This window comes from Hyperoodon ampullatus, assembly GCF_949752795.1.
Source record: "Hyperoodon ampullatus genome assembly, chromosome: 19".
In the NCBI taxonomy this organism is placed as follows: domain Eukaryota; kingdom Metazoa; phylum Chordata; class Mammalia; order Artiodactyla; family Ziphiidae; genus Hyperoodon; species Hyperoodon ampullatus.
Window position 1 is genome coordinate 13,288,565 of NC_136932.1, and position 23,776 is coordinate 13,312,340.

At 50.3% G+C, this 23,776-nt stretch overlaps 1 protein-coding gene across 1 annotated transcript in view; it reads right to left on the reverse strand.

The window, feature by feature from the left end:
• Positions 1–23,776, reverse strand: part of TBCD (tubulin folding cofactor D) — a gene marked incomplete at its 5' end in the record, with an annotated part of 177,289 nt that overhangs the window by 70,439 nt on the left and 83,074 nt on the right. The window contains one exon of the mRNA XM_079724650.1: positions 6,229–6,385. Coding sequence (XP_079580776.1) covers positions 6,229–6,385 — 157 coding nt within the window. The remainder of the gene's footprint in view (positions 1–6,228; positions 6,386–23,776) is intronic.

Genomic DNA, 23,776 nt, shown 5'->3' on the forward strand with positions numbered 1-23,776 from the left:
GTGGAATCTAGCTCCCCAATCAGGGATCGAACCCAGGCCCCCTGAGTTGGGAGCGCAGAGTCTTAACCACTGCACCACCAGGGAAGTCCCAATAAGAGCCTTTTTAAAAACTCCATAAGATCATATGTATTCTAGGAAAAGATACTAACCAAGAATTTCTGCTTTCCTTTAACATCTGACACAAGAAAAACGTTGACGTATCTATACTTCCTCTGTACCAAAAGTTCACATTTTACACTGAATTCTTAAAATTTCCTGTCAATCTATTTATCCTAAAGTACAATTTTTAAATTATGGAACACTGATTAATGAGGAGAGAATGGAAAAAACATAGAGAAGAAACTTAAAATCACCTGCCATCCTAACCCTACAGGCCACCATAACCCTTGTAAGGTCACTACTAAGTTATGCATCAAACCACTCTGACCACCAGGCCTCCCAGCTGTGGACACTCTGGCCCTGCCCAGGGCAGGCTGAGCCCAACTTCAACCTAGCTCCTTGGTGCAGCCGAGACCACTGAGCCAAGTCCAAGTCCCACTCTGTGCCACCGCCGCGCTGTGCAGGTCAGCCTGCGGGGCCTGCTCTGTGGTGCCAAACGGAGACAGCATGGCTTCAAGTCTGTCCGCTTATGCTGTGACTTAGCCAAAACATTAATGAACTCCTGTGCCGAAGGGTCCTTCCCAGCTTTGTCATGTGTGCTACCTCCTTCCAGCCCCTCCCCTGAACCTCAGTCGGCAGCCGCAGGGAAGGGGCTCTACCTCCTTCACTCTTCCGGCACACGGTCCCCCATAGTTACCTGGCAGTGACGGGGCCCAGGCCAAGCTCGGGCGTCCCCACCACAGGTGACGCCGCTTACGTTCTCCTGTAGACCCCTCTCTGTGTTCAGCCTGAGGTGGGTCTGTGGGCCTCCCGCACCCCCGTGGCAAGGCCCAGCCCACCTGGCTCGGTCCCTGTGGTCACTTGCCACACAGCAATGATTCCTGGAGAGACAGTGTGTCGTGGGAGCCTGGCAGAAACTCCCCTGAATGGCACGCAGTGGTCTGCCTCTGGGCGCAAGCCTCCTGTCCCGTCACGGTGAACACACCCTGCCTGTGGTCACAGGAGCAGACCCCGAGCTCACAAGGGCCACAGGGCCAGGCCACCGACTCAGACACGCAGGGTGAGGCACAACCGAAGGCCAGCTTCTGAAGGGCTTGCGTTGGCTACAGCCTGAGAACCTGACCCTGGGGCACTAGAGACAGGCCCAACCGCCTCCATCAGATTGCTTCTGCATTCACAAGTAAATGGCTTCAAATACTGGCTGCTTTATCCATATTTTACCGAACTTCACAGAACACAGTAGGACAAATATAACAAAACCACTTAAAAAGCACAGCTCTTAGTCAAATATAGACTCAAGTTAATTCAACAAATCCACTGTGTATATACCTATGAATGCAACAGGTTTTAAATACTGTTCTGATTTGGACTAAATTTTGAAAATTACTCTAATTTGACACTTTCAGAACAAAACTGGCTTATCTAGAAATACTAGCATGTTTCAAATAAAAGTAGGTATGACAATATTGGTTAAATATAAACATGAGAGCTCCCCCAGGGCCCCCATGTCCCATGTGCTGTGAAGTTTTCCTCAGCAGGATGGGGCTGAACATGAGTCATGTGTTTTCACTTAGAATTTCAGAGCGAGGTGCAGGGGCCAGACTGTAGCCAGCAAGGACCACACCAACCACAGCCACTGGGCCTGGAACACTCAGGTATTTTCACCTGTTTGCTTTCGCTGGGAGAGTTCAAGTAATACTTCACCAGGATTTCCCAACACAGAAAGATGCTCTGTGTCAAACAGAAAGGGACTTTCTTTCTTGTCCGAGTCAGGGGAGCTGCGTGCCTGGACCTGCTCCGAGCTCCAGGCACCTGGTTTTAGCAGGTACAGCAAAGAGCAGATCTCACCCTGAACTCAATTGTTGTTAGTTTGTGTAATATTTTGTAGCAATAAAATACAAAATATACTTTTTAACCTTAAGTAACAGTAATCTTGTCATTTCAAAGTCAAAAACTTTTTAAAATATCAGACTAATAATTTCTTACCCACCCATGTTGTCTGAAAGTTTCAAGTCACATTGGTTTTAGAATAAATTACAAGACGCGCCTGTGGCTTTCTCTAAATCAGAAGAATCAAAGCTCATACCAGCTGACACAACGGCGAAACACAAGACATCTTTAAAGTGCTTTTCATTCACAGCAGAGCTAAAATGGAGTCTGAGGGGAGACCTAACAGGTGGACAGGGGGGAACACTCTGGTGAATAATTGCCACTTAACTTTTCTCGAAAAACAGAAAGGTTATCTTCCCCCTGGAAGTCTGCCATCAAGAAACGCTGAGTGGGAACAAGACATAGCTTTGAGCAATGCTTGCCATTTCCTGATTTTTCAGGACAATCTTGCCCTCGAGGAAGAGATCTGGGAGCCAATCCCCAGGCACTGCCCACGCTGCCCTGCTCGCCCAGCTCGCTCCGCGAGGCTGAGTCGGGCACTGCCCCCGGTGCAGGAGGGGCCCTGCAGGGTTGATGTCAACAGGAGCTCGGCTTACAAAAGAGTTTCAGGTGAGGAAATCGCTAGAAGGTGACAACCAACACACATGCTGGCAACAGGGATCTTTTTTCCTTTTCTTGCAAATAAGCTTTTTTTTTTTAGTTTCTGCTTTATAACAAAGTGAATCAGTTATACATATACATCTGTTCCCATATCCCTTCCCTCTTGCGTCTCCCTCCCTCCCACCCTCCCTATCCCACCCCTCCAGGCGGTCACAAAGCACCGAGCTGATCTTCCTGTGCTATGCGGCTGCTTCCCATTAGCTATCTATCTTACATTTGGTAGTGTATATATGATTACTGGTGAGATGGTACTTTCTAGATAATGCACAACCATCCTCTACCATTTTAACTTTATGTGTTTCTTTCTCCCTACATTACACTTGGCTTTTCAGGAAGCCCTATGTACTTATCCACAAAATAATTATTCCATCTCTTAATGTGTCTGAATATAACGCTTAGGAAATACAGGTTTTCAAAATCGACCAATACTAGTTCAAACCATGATTAAAATGACCTAAAAACTTCCTTTTCGGTATTTACGAAACAGAGAGGGTAAGCACATATTCACAGGTGAGGTGGAAAAACAGCTCCTCGGGTTCCTTTAAGAAGGGGAGCAGGCCGGAGCAGCTCCTTTAGGAAGGTGAGCGTTCCTTCCCTGCACGGCTCTCTGAGCTGGTGGCCGGCCACACTCTGACCTCTTCCATGGGCTGAGCCCAGCCCTGCCTCATTATTACCACCACCTGATTCTTTTCATCAGATGTTTCTAGTTCATTGACAGAATTACAGTTTGATCTCAACTGTCTACTTTTGCAGGATCTACTGAAGAGTTTGTGAAAGTATAAAGATAGCAAGATTTTATCATGTGCCAGGATGAATGGGCTTAAAAGCTGACAATTAAAATGTGGTCACTTATTACAAACCAAGGGAGGCTGATCTCAAAGGACACACCCCAACCGATACTCTGGGGCAGGGAAGCGAGCGCCAGCAGCATCCTGCAGACTCACCTGGCACTGTGACTCACCCTCCAGCCCGCCCGCCTGCCCGCTCCACCCCCCCGGGCCTGCAGTCTAGATGGACCGGGAAAGGCTGGAGCACAGGCTTCCTCGGAACCTGCCAAACTGGACTGAGAAAGCTGCCGGGCATGGCTCCAACAGGCACTTGCTGATCCAGTCCTGGGATGGGCACAGGGGAAGGGGACAAGAGGGGCCTTTCTGAGCAGAAACTCCATGAGGTACTAACTCCAGGGTCAATCAGGAGAAATATTAGGAGGGCTGTGAAGCAGGAGTCCCTGGGCTCCCCTACAAGCTGGTGGTTTCAGTGTATGTAAACTCATCAGTGATTGTTTGGGCGTACCCAAGACGTCAGGGAAATTCAGCCTCCACGGAGATCAAAGGCCCAGGGGAACCACATGAGTTTCTGCGGATGGACGCTGCCACCAGTACACGCAGCTGTGATCTGTCCCTCGTGCTGAGTACCATTATTTAAAATGAGCCCCAACTCAGAAAGCTCGGTGTCCTGACCACCCACCTGTGCTCCGTCCCCCCCACATTCCAGTTCCCTCGGGGGCCCCACAGTAGGGCTCGGCCCACCCCTCAGCTGCAAGCAGACCTGCATCACCCTCGTCCAGCAGGTGGGCCGCACAGGCCTCCACCCAGTGGGGTCGCTGGTCTCTTCAAAGCCCTCTCCCAACAGGCGCCAGCTCCAGGAAGTAACCCTCTCGCCAAAGGGGGTCTTTCCTTTTCTGAATAACAGGGCGTCACCCTGAAGTAAGATGTGCCAGTGCCCCTTCAGCCTCCAGGAAAATTGGACAGGAGTCTGTGAAGGGCCGCCCACGCCAGGAATCCACATTGACAGTCACGCCATGTGAGCAAGGGCCAGGCTTAACACTTACCAGCACTTCTGCTCACAGGCTGGTACTCTGCATTATAAAACCACTGCTGAGATTAGCATTGCAATGGTATCTGCTTTTGGGTGAAAGAGGCTCCCTTCCAAAGCCCAGGGCCTGCACAGAACCCTGCTCTCTGGCCCACTTATGCCAGCAGGGACAGCAGGACTCAGGACCCTTCATGCTATTTCTCTCCAAGTTGGTGACGAGGTCTTGTGACTCTGATGTTCTCACCTACGGGGCAATGAGAAGCTTCTCCCCGAAGCAGAGGACGTGGTGAGTGGTGGCCGCCCACCTCTGTGCCCAATGCCTCTACTGACCCTTCAGCCCTTGGCAATGCTTCTCCCATTGGGCTGAACCAAAGAGAGTCCCTGGAGAAAGCAGGGCCCAGGTTCCTGCAACCTTCCAAGCTCTCAGCCACAAAGGTTAAACTGAAAAAAGAAGACTTGTCGGGATGACAACTCTGAAATGGGAATGACCATTTGGAGCCAGATTCCCCCACATCTGCTTCTGGCAGAGGCAGCGTGGCATTTGCAGAGCCAGGCCTGGCTCAGCTCCAGGCAAGCGTCCTTGGAGGAGTGGGAAGCTGTGACACTGAATGAGACAGCACCCATCTAAGGGTTCATCATCCTGTGACTGCTGATGTAAACAATGAGCAAAACACTTTTTTGGCTTTCATTCTCTAGTTACAGAAGCAACTTCCAAAAAGCTGAGGAGCAGAACAAGAAAGCAGTAGGCAGCGCCTTCCCGGAAGCTGCATTAAACAGCAAACGATCTCACGTTTGCAGAGCAATGAGAGAGTGGGGAACGCACGCCCGAGGGCAGGAACACGGGACAAAGGCACAGGCACCTGGTCTCCGCAGCCAGGCCTCAGGCCACGGTATCTCCACAAGCCTACTGCCCTTCCCCCCCACCCGTCCCCTCCCAAGGATGGACAGGACCAGGAGGGGTCAGACACCTTTACAACCTCCTGGGAAGCAGTGCGTCTCCCTAAGCAGGGGTCAGAATCCTCAGGCTCCTCTGCAGGCTCCTCCTTCACGCGAGGGTAAAGACTGAGAGATACAGCCTGGCCACGCATCCGGAGCAGTAAACAGGCCTGAGGACCCTCTCCGGACCCTAGAGTGGCCCACGCCCTCCGCGGCTTTCCCCCAGGCCCTGCTGGCACTCAGAAGGTGGGAGGGACCCGATGCGCAGACCGGAGGAGGAGGATGTCAGGACAGAGTTGCCGTGCAGATGCTTTGAGACCTGGGGGGTCTCCCGCTCTTTTCACGGCACCTCCTTTGTAGCAGGCGGCCTCCAGGACCTGAGAACAATGTTGCAATCCATCTCCTAGGAAAAGCCATCGGGTCAGTGTTACAACCATGTCTAACCCAGAGGCTGCCGCCATGCTTGGCCGTCTCCTCCAGCTTCTTAATCAACAACCAGAAGCAGAGACCTGACCTCCCTTTTCACGTCAAAGGGACTCCAGTCCAACAGGAGACAGGGAAAAAATTAACTCACAACATCACTATACTGAGGACACATCTGTTTTGAATTTTCCCGGCACAAACACAGGATCCTAAAAGTAGGGCTCAGGCCCACGCGGGTGGCACAGCCTGCTGCCTCACTGCTCTGTCCAGGAAACCAGGGGAAATGTATTTTTCCAGCCTTGTGAGGCTGAGCTGGTTTTCACTGCACAGGTGCAGGCAGGGAAGCAGGCGACCCAATGCTGTCACTCCTCCACAGTGATTGGAAAGTCATTTAACAGGCTTTACCTTGAGATTGCGGCCACGAAGGGCTTCAGTTCCTGAGGCTCGTAGGCCCGTGCGAAGGCCCAGCACACATAGCAGGCGGCGTCCCTGACGTTGGAGCCCACGCTGCAGGCGCCCCGCTTCTCCTCGTATGTCAGCGCCTTCAGGATCACGGTGACAACTGCACATGGGAGAGAGAGACCGTGAGGAGGCCCAAAGCAGCACTCAGCTCCACAGACGCTGCACCTGCTGTACCACAACCCTGCTGGCACCTCAGCCCTGGAGAGGCAGGTGTGAGCAACACACGTGGTCCCACCCGAAGTCACTCTGAAACCCACGACCTGCTCAGAAAGGGCATCTGCAAGGAAAACACAAGTCTACCAGCTCAACTCAGGTGAAAACGTTTCTCAAAAGTTGCCCCAGAACTCCTAGAGAACAGCACGGACATGCCTGCGGGGTGCACCAAAGGGATGCTGCCGGGCCTAAGGAGACACAAAGGGACAGCAGCAAGGGAAGGGGCTGGCATTTCACGGGAGCAGGAGGAGGGTGAGCAGCATCACCTGGGACACCTTCTGATGAGGAAAGAGTATCTGATCCAGAGGACACCTGACCCCAGAGTCTTGCTGTCAAGGGGACCGTGAACGATAGATGGGCTTCTAATTCTGCCCAAAAGCAGTTACCAGCTGGTGAGCAAGCTCGGAGGGAGGAGACTCCACTCGGAGGGAGGAGACTCCGTTACACAGGTGTCCTAACTCTGCTCAGAGGGCACCTGTGACCTCACCGAGCTTTAGGGCTGAGAACTAGGATGACAAAGTAAAGCAAGCCCATGGTCACTCTGTGCTAACTTCAGGGATAACCCAGATACATTTAATTATCTAAAACACCTGTGATATTTAAAGTAATTTGAAGTACATACAGACTGTCCTTCTGGTTCCATTTTAAAATGTCTCACTGAGCTTTTAATAGTGCACATGTAATTTGTGATTTTATAAAGAGAGGAGAGAATTTAAGACACATGGTAAAAGCACTGTAATGTTTAAGGGAGATGAAATTGTACTGTATTTACCTATTAAATTTATCAGATTCATGTATTTCAAGTACTTGGGAAAGGTTTGCTTATTAGAGACATGTACTTAAAAAGAAAATATAGGGCTTCCCTGGTGGCGCAGTGGTGGAGAGTCTGCTTGCCGATGCAGGGGACACGGGTTCGTGCCCCGGTCCGGGAAGATCCCACATGCCGCGGAGCGGCTGGGCCGTGAGCCATGGTTGCTGAGCCTGCGCGTCCGGAGCCTGTGCTCCGCAACGGGTAAAGGCCACAACAGTGAGAGGTTCACGTGCCGCAAAAAAAAAAAAAAAAAAAAAGAAAATATATAACACTCATGCATAGGGTTTTAAAAGTATAAAGGTACTGAATTAATTTTATAAATGAACAATTTTTAAAAGTTTCTTAAAATGATTATAATAGTAAAATGTAATAGAAATAACCTTCAGAAAAATTTTAACGAACAATTCAAAGGTAGAGTATTAATTTTTGTAAATCACACTCAATGAAATTCTCTGAAAGAACATGCTGGGGCTTCCCTGGTGGCGCAGTGGTTGAGAGTCCGCCTGCCGATGCAGGGGACATGGGTTCGTGCCCCCGTCCAGGAAGATCCCACATGCCGCGGAGCGGCTAGTCCCATGAGCCATGGCCTCTGAGCCTGCGCGTCCGGAGCCTGTGCTCCACAGCGGGGGAGGCCACAACAGTGAGAAGCCCGCGTACCCCAAAAAAAAAAAAAAAAAAAGAACATGCTGAAGACTGAACATCAGTTCAATCTACTGATCCAAAACAGACAACGATGCTACCATAGAGCACACTAAACAGCTCCCACGGTGTTTAGAGAAGTATTAAAAGTGAAAATGAGGGCTTCCCTGGTGGCGCAGTGGTTGAGAGTCCGCCAGCCGATGCAGGGGACACGGGTTCGTGCCCCGGTCCGGGAAGATCCCACATGCCACAAAGCGGCTGGGCCCATGAGCCATGGCCGCTGAGCCTGCGTGTCTGGAGCCTGTGCTCCACAACGGGAGAGGCCACAACAGTGAGAGGCCCGCGTACCGCAAAAAAAAAAAAAAGTGAAAATGAGTATCTGTTCTGAGAAGATGGCATGGCCGCACATCCCAGCTCCCGGGCACCAGGGCAGAACTGCTTCTGTGGATCACCATCCAACACTGGGCCGCCGAGCACAACAGTGGACGGGCAGGTACAGAGCCCACGCCCCCCGGGAGGCCAGGGGTGGGAGCACATTCTTCTATCTGTGCACACGGCTAGAGTCTCCCTGTCCCAGCAGCACCACCCCTCAGGCCACATGTTGCAGACACGGTGAGAGATGTCCAGGGTGGAACTGGAACATGGTAGCGTCTCATGTGGGGCAGGTGGTGCCCAGACAACTCATGCACGATTCTCACGTGCATGAACTGGTGTAAGCGAGTGAAGGTCGATGCGCAAGACAGCAGGGGAGATCAACCACTGAACAAAGCGAACGAAGAAAGAGCCGGAGAGCCAGCGGTGAGATGGATAGGGTCACAAAATGCACCAAGTGACCAAAGGCACAGCCAGAGGAGACCAGCCCTCCCTGAGGCAGCCCCACCCTCTCGGGCACATCTGGACTGGGATCTCCCCTGGGTCTGGGCACCTCACTTCTCTCTCTTCTCTCTCTACTGTAATCTGCAGTCTGAGAAAAGACACTCAAGGTACGGATTTAAGAAAAATGAAGCACCAATTATTTGCACATGCAACTGTCATCACAGAAATTATCTTCCAAAGAAATGTACCTAGAAAGTCTTAGGCAAAAAATAAAAAGAAACAATGGCAGAACTATGAATATTATATACAAATGTCCCCTCTGCCTTTTGCAATCTAAAGACTTTTGATTCTCCATAGAGAGCAACAAAAAATAGATTTGATTCTGTACCATTTATTTTGTAAACATATGATGATTACTTTTAATAAGATTTATAAATGGTCACATAAATTTACTTAAAATTACACAAAATAAATGTACCCCAAAATAAAAATCTCAGACATTGTGTTATCAGTTATATGCATCTCAACCAGGACTGAGGAACTCAAGAACATGTTTCCTCAATATTAGCAGCACCGCACTCAGAGTTCTGGCCGGGCACCCACACTGTGGACACCAAGGTCACTCACGCCTGGAGCTGGCCTTATTCCTCCTCTGTGCATGCTGAGGACTCCAAACGTGGAGCCACTCTCTTGCCAAGTTCTCATGTCTTCAACCCAATGGCAGTACAACACCCCACATGGGATATGCAAAGGCCCCTCAAATTCCACAACGTCTGAAGCAAAGCCCATCTCACCCACACATCCCACATCAGCCAGTGGCCCGTGCCCCTCTGGGGCACAGTTCAGGGCACAGTGGTCATCCCAGGGCTGCCCCTCCTTGCTTCCCTGTGTCCAGTCAAGGCCTGCCCCACCCATAGCAGCCACACCTCTGCAGAGGACCCCTTCACTCTGGTCCAGCATCTCCCTGCCCAGCCGCTCCATCACTGTTGGACCACTACCAGCCTCAGCCTCTGTTCAGCCTAGTGACTCACCTCAGCAGAGCAGAGCCCAAGCTGTCCATGGCTCCCTCTTGTGAGTGCCCCAGGGCCACTACACCAATTCCCCATTGGCCTCACATCTCTCTTGCCCACAACCAGGTGCATGCCACCCCTCCCACCTGCAAAGCCCCCGGAGCCCTCTCTGCCTGGCATCATACCCTGGGAGCACCAGGCAAACTTCCCTGAGCAGGAGCCACTGAAGCTAACAAGGGTCTACCTCCACCAGTCAGCACATGAGGAACTAAGCTCAGCTTTCTGAAAGAGTTCCTGTCCCTCTTTGTCTACCTCCTAAAACTGAAGCATACAGTTAAGACTCAAGGAGCATGTATACCCAATGTTCACTGAAGCACTATTTATAATAGCCAAGACACAGAAGCCATCTTAATGTCCAACAACAGATGAATGAATAAAGAAGATGTAGTGTACATATACACAATGCAATATTACTCAGTCATAAAAAAGAATGCAATAATGCCACTAGCAGCAACATGGATCGACCTAGAGATGATCATACTAAGTGAAGTAAGTGAGACATAGAAAGACAAATATATGATATCACTTATATGTGGAATCTGAAAAACAGTACAAATGAACTTATTTACAAAACAGAAATAGACCCACGGACATAGAAAACAAACTTATGGTTACCGAAGGGGAAAGGTGGGAGGGATAAATTAGGAGTTTGGGATTGACATATACACACTGCTATATATAAAATAGATAACCAACAAGGTCCTACCGTACAGCACAGGGAACTATACTCAATATTTTGTAATAACCTTTAGGGGAAAAGAATCTGAAAAAGAAGGTATATATATTCTATATATATATATCTCTGAATCACTGGGCTGTACACCTGAAACTAACATGACATTGTAAATCAACTATACTTCAATAAAATAAAATAAAAAATAAAAAGACTCATGGAGCATGTATAAATGCCAAACCAAACCAGAGGACACTACCACAACTGTTTCAGATAAAGTAGTTAAATCTAATTAGCGATTTTAAAATTATTATCCAAACTTGAACTAAACCAAATCTGTAATGCTTCCAATTGGTCTTCATTTGTCTTACCTGGAAAAGTTCTAGTTTACCTGGAATTACTCCTAGTTTTCTAGTGTTGTTCATATTCACTCTCTGTGTTAAGAGCGTAGCCCATTCATGGCCCAATGCATGTCAAAACTAACAGGCTGTGGCACCTTGAGGGGAAGCATCGCATAAACTCGCTGTCACTGCCGCCCCAGATTCTCTAAACCCGCCACTTTACCCAGCTGCCCAGACACTTCTGGGGAAGACCGTTCAGCAACTCTATAGCCTGAGGGAAATCTGGATGCTAACTGCTGAGTCCCAATTTATCCGTCCATTGGACAAAATCAATCTCAAAATAGACAACTATGAATGACAGCGGTCAGTACTGTCCACTTCTACTTCAGGTGGACGTCGCACCCAACTCCTGCACTGAGAAATGCTCAGGGCCCCCAGGGAGAAGTCCACCTCCACAGGGACACGGCCCCACCCTCGACCTGCTTGCCTCCGAGGCCCCTGAGTGGCTGGGGGAGCCTGACCCCAGGTAATTGTGAGATGGCTCGTGATGTCGACCAGTCACGAGGAAAAGGACGTGCACTGTCATCTGTACCCACTAACAGACGTCTGCCTCAGCACAACAGAGACCCCCTCATGGCTGACTGGCATTTATTGGTGGGAAAATCAGCAGACTAGGAGGTCCAGCCATAGGCTCATCTGGCCCGCTTCTCTGTCTCAAGGTCGGGACCTGCGCACCCACCACCCGCGTGTGGCTCCAGGCGCCAGTCTTCCCTCGCTCCGCAGACTCCCTGGCTCCGCTCCCCAGCCCATCCACTTCTCTGGCTCAAGGAATGGAAGAAGGTCAGTTTGTGAGAGGGCAGTGGGAGCCGTATGCTGCACTCGGGCTCAACCCTACTTGAGAGAGAAAAGACCGGTGAGGAACATGGGCTCTGAGTTCTGTGTGGCAAGGTGGCCCCCACAAACCCCAGCTTTGGTCCCTGGCCCCCATACATATGCATGTGATGTCCTTGGGTAGCCGCCTGGCCCTCCAATGACATGAAGGCGCTGGACTTCCCTGTGTCCTCCTGCATCCTCCCACAGAGCTAGGTCAGAGAAGTAGAGACCCAAGCCCGCCTGGGCCTCAGGGTCTCACTGCCAGCCCTGCCCACCCATGTGGCCACGCTGCTGCAACTGCCTGGCAAAGCCTCCCTGGCAAGTCCCACCCCAGTCCTTGGCACGGGCAGTTTCAAACTCTTTCTCTCGAAAGCTCCAGTGACCCATTTATAACACCTGCCACAAACATCAGTAGCTGACATCCAAGTGCAGGTGAAGAAGTGCTGCCAGCAACAAACACAGGCCTCACTGCTGGACTGGGGTCTGAGAGAGGGGACTACGCAGCCACTGACAGCAACGGTGGGACACCTGCCTCACAGTCACTGGAAAGGAATTTGATTTTCACAAAGTAAAATAGCTCAGAAGGAGAGAAAGCAAGATGATGGATTTCTTCAACAAGGAAAGTGGGGCTCTCGGCTCCAATTCATCCCAAGGTGGTAGTAAGTACCGTGCCCCCAGGGGTAGATGGACGGGGTCGGGCCAGCTTCTGCTGCTCCTGGGCAAGGCCCATGGCTGCCCCCGACCTCTCAGGCCTTCACCAGCCTCTTCTGTGCGAAAGTATGCTCTGGGCTTCCAGCTCTGATATCCAGGGACAGGAAGACAAGAGACAGACCAGCCCCAGTCCATGCAGGGTACTGAGCAATCACAGAGCTTTGGGGAGGAGGTGGTATATGAAGTAGAAATAGTCTTTGCCCTAAACTTTTATAAGAAGTCATTATCAGAGAAAAGAATTCAAAAGCTAACAACTCTTTCCAGATCCAACAGGTTTAAAATGCAGAAAACTCTTCAATAGCATTGAACAAAGACCTTTCTCACGGTTCCAATTACACACTGCAAATACATGTCAAATATATAAGATTCCCCAGAGGGCTTCCTTTTGGCAACCCAGAGTCCAGCAATGTAATTTAAATACCCTTCTCTCTAGACAGCATGTCATTTGTCTAACGCCAATCGCCTAAGGACAAAGCAGCCTCCAGGTGACAGAAACGACTTAACCCTCAGAGCACCAAGTCCCCACTGCAAGGCTTACAAATGCACATCTCCAGAGGTCAGGAGGAACCCAGTGTACTTTTCAGCATCCACAAAAAAAGTCATCATACAGCCAGCACAGAAGTTACGTGTTTTGATAAGTAATGAATTATACTAATTTAAAAACAAACTCATCACATAAGGAATATCACTGCATGGGGCCAAGTCTCCCAGGATCACTGGGCCATGTCTCCTGAGATGCACTAGAATGATATCTCCCAGGATGCACTGGGCCAAATCTCCCAACACGCCCTAGAATAACATCTCCCGGGATACACTTGGCTGAGTCTCCTGAGATGCCTCTGAGCCTCGGCACATGATGGCGCTGTCTGGGGAGCCAACACTCAGACCACGAACCTGCCTGCCCAGAGTCTGAGCCCAGGAAAGTACCAGTTTCCTGGGAGCAGGTGTGGCCATCACCACAGAACTTCTACTTCATCCACCAGCACAAACAGCCATCATACCTTCCTAAAGAATGCAGTCCAACTTGCTCAGAAAAAAATATGTTGAATTTGCTGGGGGAGAGGAAATGACGGACAGAAAATCTGGTTCCACAGACATGTAGTTTTCGGTTCCCACAGGACATCTGAAAAACTATCCCAAAGGCCCTTAGCTGACCTGTGGGCAGCACTGCCAGCCACAGCACCACCACTCAGACTTGTGTGTTGTCCTTCCTTGGAGGGTGAGGGACCCCCGCCCCACAGACACTGGGAGGCCCCAGCCAGGGCTCGTCTCCACAGCGCGTAACAGAACGGGATCTCAGCAGCATCCTGTGCGGTTTGGGGTGGGCCCCTGGTTACACTCTCCCCCAGTGCCTGAAGCACACTCACCTGCCACAGTGGGAGCACCCATGAAGCCCTCTCCCTTTCCATAGAAAGTCACATGGCTGTGCTGGTCCAAGAGCCCTTGCACGCATCCTCCCTGTGAACAAGACCCCCGCCACCACTGCCCACATGCTGTGGCTGAGAGCCAAGGCTCAGCTGTCGAGAAGCCAGGAACAGACGCTCTCTCACCAGGTGCTCTGAAAACACAAGTTCCCAGCACAAGTGAAGCCCACAGTCCAGGCTAAGTGGGTACAGCCGTTACTGTGACGCATATTTAGCCAAGATAAGCACTCTCCTCACAAGAGAAACACAAGGGCAAGACAGAAGGAAGTTACGGTTTAGCCGGCAAAGTCTTGCCTGAGGGCAGGACCTTCTGAAATGCTTAACACAATCACAGAGCAATACTGAGGCAAACAAGAAGCACTTCCTCTTCCATCTGATTGTGCCCTATCCCCTCGGTGTACAGGGCAGTCCCTGCCACATCACTTGCTCAAAGGAAGTGATTAGCAAATATTCCTGCATAAAGCATCTCAAACCTCAGTAGATCAATACACTTAAACTTTTAAAGCAAATAACAAACGACGTAAATGTGGTATAATGGATAAAGATGGGATGGCAAATACACGTAAGGAGTCCACATATATCGTACGAACATCCCAACCTAAAAAGAGGAGAAACAGCAGATGAAGAAAGTTGAAAAAATGTGAATGTTGAAAATAAGGACAAGAGAGCCATTTCTGAAGATCACACGGACAGAACCTGACTTTCACCGAAATCCCCAGACGTGCATGCTGATGCAGCAGGCCATGTGGCCATGACCCACCTTGACCCATCCACAGGGCTGTGGGCAGAACGCCTACAAGCTGACCCTGAACTAGCAAGTCCACTGCCAGGCACTTGTCCTGAGGAGATGGTGCAGGCACTGGTCTATGCTCAAGCCACTCACCATGGACTCAGGAGGAGTGGGTAACAAAGTGGTGAGGGCAGCTCTGCGGTCAGACGGACCTGATCCTGTGTGCCTGGGCCCCCCGGGGAGTGTCCCCAAGTTGTCACGAGAGCCGCACTGCTGCGACCATGGTTTGTAACAGCAGAAATAAAGCCCTGCTATAACAGGGAGGGGGAATGGGAGGTGATTAAATACAACAGAACCATTCAATGCAACTCACACTGCCACCCAAAATAATATTAAATGACAGGAGGACACTCAGAACCCCCAAGTACACTGTACTTAGTCAGTGGCTCATGTGCTGAAACCAGTGACAATCAGTACTCACTCTGGGCCAGGCCCTTGTCCAACTAACCTTGAGAGGTGGGGAACTGAGGCATAGAGGGACAGCCCAGGACTTGGACTGCATAGCCAGCCCATGCATCACACTGAGAGAGCCCCAGATCACTCGTGCTCACGACCCCCATCTGCCACAACATCAACAGGGCTGATCTCCAGGCAGCAAGATCCCAGGTTTCCTTAGCTTCTTCTTTATGTCACTGTCCCAAATGTCCATAATGAACACACATGATCCTCATGATCATTAAAAAAGACAATACAACACTTTAAAATGTGGTTCCGCACTTTTCCACTATTCAGGGGACACTGCTTGGCCACAAGGCCAAGAGCAGGTGAAGGACTGCCTGGGACACAGGACAACCGCTCCTCGGGGTCCACCGGCCAGTGTGGGTCCCAGGAGTCTGACACCTGAGACAGGATCGCAGTGGGGATCCTTCTCAACATCAAACACATTTACTCCATTTAGAAACCATTCCTACGTGGAACATGGATCAGAGAAGAGAGGAGGACAACTCAAAGAAGAGTAAACATTAAAACAACCTGTGTGCTCACTTCAGCAGTACATATACTAAAACTGGAATGATACAGAGAAAATTAGCATGACATCACTTATATGTGGAATCTAAAATATGACACAAATGAACCTGTCTACAAAACAGAAACAGATTCACAAACACAGAGAGCAGACTTGGGGTTACCAAGGGAGAGGGGGTTGGGGGAGGGACGGAGTAGGAGGTTGCGGTTAGCAGATGTAAGCTATTATACACAGAATGGATAAACAAGGCCCTACTGTACAGCACAGGGAACTATAGCCAATATCCTATGATAAACCATAATGGAAAAGAGTATTAAAAAAAAAGAACGTATGTACATGTATAACCAAATCACTTTGCTGCACAGCAGAAATTAACAGTGTAAATCAACTATACTTCAATAAAAAAATAAATATGAACTACCAAAAAACAGGGGACTTCCCTGGCGGCACAGTGGTTAAGAACCTGCCTGCCAATGCAGGGGACACAGGTTCAAGCCCTGGTCTGGGAAGATCCCACATGCTGCGGAGCAACTAAGCCCGTGCGCCACAACTACAGAGCCTGTGCTCTAAAGCCCGCGTGCCACAACTACTGAAGCCCCGCGCACTCTAGGGCCCGTGCTCCACAACAAGAGAAGCCACCACAGTGAGAAGCCTGTGCACCGCAACCAAGAGAGGACCCCGCTCACCGCAGCTAGAGAAAGCCCACGCGCAGCAACAAAGACCCAATGCAGCCAAAAAATAAATTAATTTTTTTAATAAAAGAAAAAAATTGAAAAAAAAGATCTGACACCAGTTGAGGTGACAGAAAGACAGAAGGTAAGCCCCCCACAGTGGTACCCCACCACACACACAGGGGTCCTCCTCCAGCCCACAGCGGCCCACCCCACCCCAAGCGGGTACCCCACCCAGCCCACAGTGGTCCCCTCCCCCACCCTTGGGGATGGCCATGACAGAAGGCCAATAAAGCCAGATGGCTGACAACCTTTGAGGCCATAGATTCCTTGTCACTGCTACCACAGCATCCACCCAGGTGAGATCGGGCACCTCTTTCCTCCCCCCTTCAGCTCCCTGGGCTCCCAAGCGGTTTAAGGAAGGTACTGAAAGTCAAAGCAAGTGCCCAATACAGGAAATGCCACTGTGACTGCCGTGGTGAGTTTCCACGAGGCTGGATGAGCAGGTACACTTTCCACGGGAACTCCCGGTTAGACTGTTTATAATAAATATCTGGTGTCTACCTGGTACAGAAACAAACCGTTCTAAACCAGCTGGTTCCAAGTAACCCTTCGAGTAACCTTGGGCTCAACGTGCTCAGCCAGTTTACTCGACCTTCTGCCGTGGGACACAATGCCGAAAACACAGACTTCACATGATCCCAGGTGTCCAAAACTTTAAATAAAGACCTCAGTCAGGAGAGCGCTTTTCTTTAAATAATTAATTTTTAAATGTCACTTTTTGGACTGTACTGTAAAATAACCTGAACAAGTATCTTTCCTATTTTAAGAGACAATCTCACATCTTTTTTTAAAAAAATCAATTAAAATACACCAACATGTTAAGATAGAACATAAGCAAAAGCACCTCCTCTCCTGGTTACAATAACCATCCAAGAGGACAGCGGTGGCTCCCTCCAGAGCCCAGTCCCCCCAGGGTGCTACCATGGAGGCCCCACCCCAGGACAGACTTCAGGGGGTTAAGATCTTTAACTTGTCATGACTGAGGTCAGGGGCTGACTTTCCAGCCAACCAGTGTGGCTTGGCAGTTGACCTCCTCCTGGTCCAGGTCTGTGCCCACGTCCCCACCATGCCTTGCCCCCTGGACGGCTGACGTGTGGTCATCCCAAGGAGTGGCATGATGGGTCTGTATACCGTGAGACAACTCAGTGCTGGCTGGCACTTCTGACCATGGTGAGGCTGGCTGTGAGTAAACAGATGACCTCTACAGTACTAGTTCTCTGGCGCAGGGGAAATGAGCTGCCAGTCCCATGAAATGAAACACGACTTCCACGTGCTATGAAGATGACGCTGAACATGAGGGAAATATGAGAGACTGAGCAACTGAGCCTTCAGGAGGGACGAGAGGCCTCCAAGGGGGAAACAGAAATCATGGGGTCTCCAAATTCCCTACCCCCAGGCCCAGAAACAGGACAACCTGCACCCTCTGCCACCACCACCCAACTGAGTAATAAACAAACAACAGGACAAATTGACAGGGCTTCCCCACAGCCACCGTCCTGGGGCCAGCTGGTTCCAAGCAGGCCAGAACAGGAACCGATAGCTGGACCTCCATCAGGGAGCACTCACAGGGCCATGTGCCCCATCGGCACACTCAGGGGCTCAAAGAACTACTGAAGAAGGACAGGAAGTGTATCCACCGCAGAAGGTGAGCAAAGACGGGTGGACAACAGCAGTGAGGACAATGTCCCGGGTAGACGTCGGTATAGGACATAGTAGGTTTTATATTCTGAGGACAAACTGCACTTTCCATGAAATCAAGATGCTGGACCCCTTCACAGAGACCTGGAAGAGCAAGTGAAGTTAAAAGGCACATGGAAGGTTCCTCGTCTTTCTCTCCAAGAAATGAGCCCATGAAGAAGACTCCACGGGAAGAGCAAGGACACCGTGCAGCATTCACTTCATTTAAGGTGCTCCTAAGGGGCTTCCCTGGTGGCGCAGTGGTTGAGAGTCTGCCTGCCAATGCAGGGGACACAGGTTCGTGCCCCAGTCCGGGAGGATCCCACGTGCCGCGGAGCGGCTGGGCCCGTGAGCCATGGCCGCTGAGCCTACGCGACCGGAGCCTGTGCTCCGCAATGGGAGAGGCCACAGCAGTGAGAGGCCCACGTACTGTAAAAAAACAAAAAAAAAATGCTCCTAAGAACAGACTCATGGAACATTTCCAGCATTGAGAACTGTGATGTGTACATGACAGAGACATTTCTCTGTTTAATCCTGATGGTGCTATGTTAGCTCACTGACCTGCCCCTGAATGTGAACTGGCATTTGAAAGGCTTGAGGACCACACCTCCCCTTGAGTGCAGGTCCCCCGCCCTGAACCACGCCCTTACTCCCGTCAAGGTGGTCCAGACAGGCATCAGAGTGCCAGCATGTGGGGAGGAGTCGGAGCACAGCCCCCAGAGCGGCCTCCCACCCACACCATCTAGCACATTGCCTTGCACACAGCAGGTAAAAATGTTGAGTGAATCAGTGTTTCTCCTTCTTTCTCCAACGACACACATCCCTTGCAATTTTTTAAACTGCTTAAGCCATCCCTCCTGGAAACATTTCCCTAATGTTTCACACAAGCATAATCTTCTTTGTAACTGAAGGAAAATAGATACGTCTCTGCCCCCTTTGACGTATACTTACCATCAGCACTCTTTCAGCTTCCCCTAATTTTATGTATACAAACAACAGAGTCTAAAGCTTTGGGAGGAAAACCTCTTTCCCCCTTCCCTCGCCCACCTGTCACCTAGCCTAAAGAAACTGTGACCACGCATTTGGTCTGGGAGTAAGGTGAGTGCCTGGACACTTTGTGGACGATACAAGGACAGGGACAGGTGGGACTGTGGTCTGGTTCTCTCACCACCAGCCCCTGGGCTACTGGGAAGGCACAGAAAGAGATTAAGGTCCAATCCTCACTTCTCCAACCACATTAACATGCCTCCCAAAGAGGGAGCATGTGAAAGCAAGGAGGTACTCTCCATCCAGGTGACCTGCCCCCACGTCCCAGCCACGCTGAGAAGGAGAAGAGCCACAGCACAAGGCGAGACTGCCTGCTGAGAAGATCTACTAAGGAGGGCCCCCAGGCCTGGGGTGGCCGCCTGGATGTTTAGAAACCTCCGCAGGTAACTGATTCCTTGGCCATGGTGGGAACCAACTGCCTTAATCTAGCTCTCGGCTGGCAAACAGTTCCTAAGCTGAACATCACAACATCACCCCACTGCGTTAAAAGTCAAATAAAACTGCTTAGAAATAATCCTCAGAAAAATACAACCTTCTACTGACAGACTCCCCTTTAATTTTTTCAACCCTGAAAACCCAAATTTTCAGTTTCTCTAACATCAAAACATTCTACTCCTTCTAAGTCCCCGACAGGCCTCCCCGGATCTGCGAGGAGGAAGAGCCTCCCAGGAGGAGGGAGCGGGCAGCCCCCGCGCCTCGTCCCCACTGGACCCAACCCGGGGCCACCCGCCCTGCAGAGCCTGCGGCCGCAGCACACACTTCCCGCTGAGTCAGGGCTATGCATGAGCAGCTGTCACCTCGTCAGCAGCAGTGACGAACAGTACCACAGCGCCTGGAGCGATGCCATCGAACAGGGGCTCTCTCCTCACCCGGCTGTGGTTTATTAAATTCGAACTAGAGGACGCCAAGTGAACCCAGGGGAAGCTGTCACTGGGAAAACACAGGCACGAACCCATCCCACTGATGTCGCCCACACCTGGTCCAGGTGCCCACCGTGTGTCCCAGGGGCCAGGACTAGGGGACAAAGCTCTCCCACCACCCCAGAACTGAGGTGAGATGTGAACTCCCATGGGGGCAGCCTGAACCCCCCAGGAGGAGGCCCCGCCCTCGGCTGACACAAATGCTTCCCACTTTCTCAGTCCCGGCAAAGCCGGAGCATCTCCTGGCTCTCCGTTGTCACACTGGGTGCTGGCTCCCCAAGGGGCCTGCCCAGCCTTAGTCTATGTTCTCTGTCAGAACTTTCTTGTCAAGCCACCTAGGTAATGGCTCTTGTCAAATTAAACTCTCGTGATCTCTGAACGACCCTCCTCAGGGAGAGATAACAAAGGCTCTTTCCAGCTCTCTGCGCTCCGCCTAGGACACAGCACCAGGGGACCAGTGCCTGTCCATCCTGCCTCTTTGTCCAAGGCCACGGGAGGGGGCGGGACAGGGGAGGGGAGCTCGGCTGTGCCGCTGGCGCAGGAAACGCCCACAGCTGATGACAGAGTGGCCCAAGTACAACAACTTGAAAGAAGCAAAAACAAGCGCTCCGGAGAATTAGAGGCTTAACCAGGAAGTCAGGGACCAGTTCTGCCACTGACTCACAGCCTCGGATTCCTGGCAGCAGTGCCCAGACCTCCACTGGCCCCAAGAGTGTGCATGGCACAAAAGTCAGGACTGGCAGGCCTGGAGGACCATGCTGCAGGAGAACCCACCTCACCGAGCTGAGGGTCACTGGACCAGACGTGCGGCCCAAGGTCAGACGGCCAGGACGAGGAAGGAGGGTGAATGTTAGACAACAGGCCACTCGCGTTTGATTGATGACATGTCCGCGCCTGGCCGGGGCCAAGTTCTCTGAAGAGTTTTCTCCTCTAATCTCACCACCTGGGTCACCGCCTTGGACAGCTGGGACAGGGGAGTGTGGATGGCAGACTTCTAACCACAGGCCGAGGATCTATCACAGCCAAGCTGCCTGACCTGCCCCAGTGACCTCCCACATTGACCTGCCAGGGTGACGCAGACCCTCAGGCATAGCTATGCCTGCACGGCAGGGAGAGGTCCCACCAGGTAGGGGGCAGAGTGTGGCCTCATCCCCCTTTGTCCAGAAAATGGCAGGTCCCCCCGACTACGGGCCTCTCCCAATGACACAGCCCAGGCAGAGATCCATCCTCACTTCTTCAGCCCCCAAGCACCTCCCTGCTGCCCTCTGCACCCCTACAAAGATCTGGACCCACCTCAGGGCTACACTTCGACTCCCACAGCACCCAAGCACAGGGCAAGCAGAGAACCCTGCAGCAGGGCCTGGCCTGCCACGCAAGAAATCAGGCCGGTGCGTCTTCTCCTGGAGTGACCACTGGGCTGCTCCCCAGGGCACTCCTGCAGGCTCACTTCCTGAAGCCTGGGACCAGGGTCCCACCGGCGTGGAAGGCAGAGCAGCAGCCCCACGGCTTTCACGGTGGGGGCCGGGTAGGGAAGCGCCCAGGCAGCGAGAGCCACTGTGCACCAGGCAGCCTCACCCATGGGGGCAGGGGGCGTGGGGCAGCACGGAGAGGGCACGGCAACCTCACCCCAAGCACACTATACCAACCTCGTCCTGGGGCCACGTGCCCACCCAGATGTGTCATCAGGAGACCTGCTAACACGCTACTTTCATGAGCAGACCTGAAATTCAAGTGAAATGGACCCTCCAGCTATCTTCCCTGTGTAAGTAACTCCCCAGTCAAGTCGGCCAACCTGCACTGGACTTTAAACACCAAATGGGCCTGCTGCTAGCGGAAACAGATGATAAAATTAGGGAGGTACAGAAATAAATTACTTTAGTAGGCAAAGGGTTTTCCCAGGTAGCAAGGTTTCTCATTAATAAATCCAGAAAAAGATTTTCCATTAAAATAGCATAAATATTATCAACATGTCTAAAATAATGAACTATGTGGACAGACATTACTTTCTGAGCACACTGTATATAACACATACACAACCAAATCACTTTATATTCATAAATGTCACAATCTTAGTTTTGACCCTAACTATGAATTTCAACTCTTAAATATAACATAGATAAAGCCATATTATACAAGACGTTTTGTAATTTGCATGGCTTCTATACATGTGTTAAGTATAAATTCTAAACACATACCACTTAGAAATGCATAATACTTTTCATCAAACTATAAATTCTTTCATAAACAATCTCAATTCTAATTAAAGAAGTATCAAATATTTAAAAACAAAAAAATTAAAGATACCCTTTAAAAACCCATACACGTGCATGTGTGTATATGTACATATACAAATACACATTCACACCCCAAAACTGCACAAGTAAAAAGAACTCAAATAAAAGAATTAAAACAATGGTAAGGGGGACTTCTTTGGCAGTCCAGGGGTTAAGACGCCACACTTCCAATGCAGCGGGAGCAGGTTTGATCCCTGGTCAGGGAACTAAGATCCCACATGCCTTGTGGTGCGGCCACAAAAAAAAAAAAAAAAAAAAACAATGGTGAGGGAATTCCCTGGCTGTCCAGTGGTTGAACTTCCGCACTTTCACTGCCAAGAGCAGGGGTTTAATCCCTGGTCAGGGAGCTAAGATCCTGCAAACCTCGCAGTGTGTCCAAAAAAAAAAAAAAAAAGTGAAATTTTTACAAGAAAAATGACACAATACACATATAAGATCAAGAAAAATACACAACCACAGAATTGGTGAAAATATTTGCAAACTGTCTACCTGATAAGGGTCTAGAATCCAGAATATATAAAGAGCTCATATAGCTCAACAACAAAAAGACAAACAACCCAATTGAAAAATGGGCAAAGGACTTCAATAGACATTTCTCCAGAGATACACAAATGGCCAACAAGTATATGAAAAGATGCTCAACATTATTAGTCATTAGGGAAATGCAAATCAAAGCCATAATCAGATAGCCACTAGGTTGGTTATAATTTTTTTAAAAATAGAAAACGACAGGTGCTGGTAAGGGTGTGGGGAAACTGGAACCCATGCCCTGCCAGCAGGAACGTAAAGCAGCAGCATACTCACAGCAGCCAAATCTCCATTAGTTGACACACGGATAAACAAAATGTGGTCCGTCCTTATGAGCTGAATTGTGTACCCTAAATTCACATGTTTTAGTCCCAAGCCCTAATACCTCATAATGGGACTGTATCTGGAGATGGGGCTTTTAAAGAGGTAATTAATGTAAAATAAGACTACACGGGTGAGCCCAAATCCAACAGGGCTGCTGTCCTTATAAGAAGAGGCGCTCAGGACACAGACACAGACCAAAGGGCAGACCATGCGAAGACACAGCAGGAAGGTGGCCATCTGCAAGCTAAGGAGAAAGGTCTTGAAAGAAACAATCCTGCCAGCACCTTGGTCTCAGGACATCCAGCCTCCAAAACTGTGAGGATAAATTTCTGTTGTTTAAGTCACCCAGTCTGGGTACTTTGTTATGGCAGCCCTAGCAAACCATACCGTGGAGTATTGTTCAGCAAAAAAATGAAATACTGACATGCACTTACAACATGGATGAACCTTGAAAACATCATGCCAAGTGAGAGAAGCCAGTCACAAAGGACCACATGCTATATGATTCTATTTATCAGAAACAACTAGAATAGGCAAATCCATAGTGATAGAAGGTAGATTCGTGGTTGTGCAGCACTGAGGAGGATGGAGTTTTCAGGTGACAGCTAAGGGGCATGGGGTTCCTTTTGGGGTAATGAA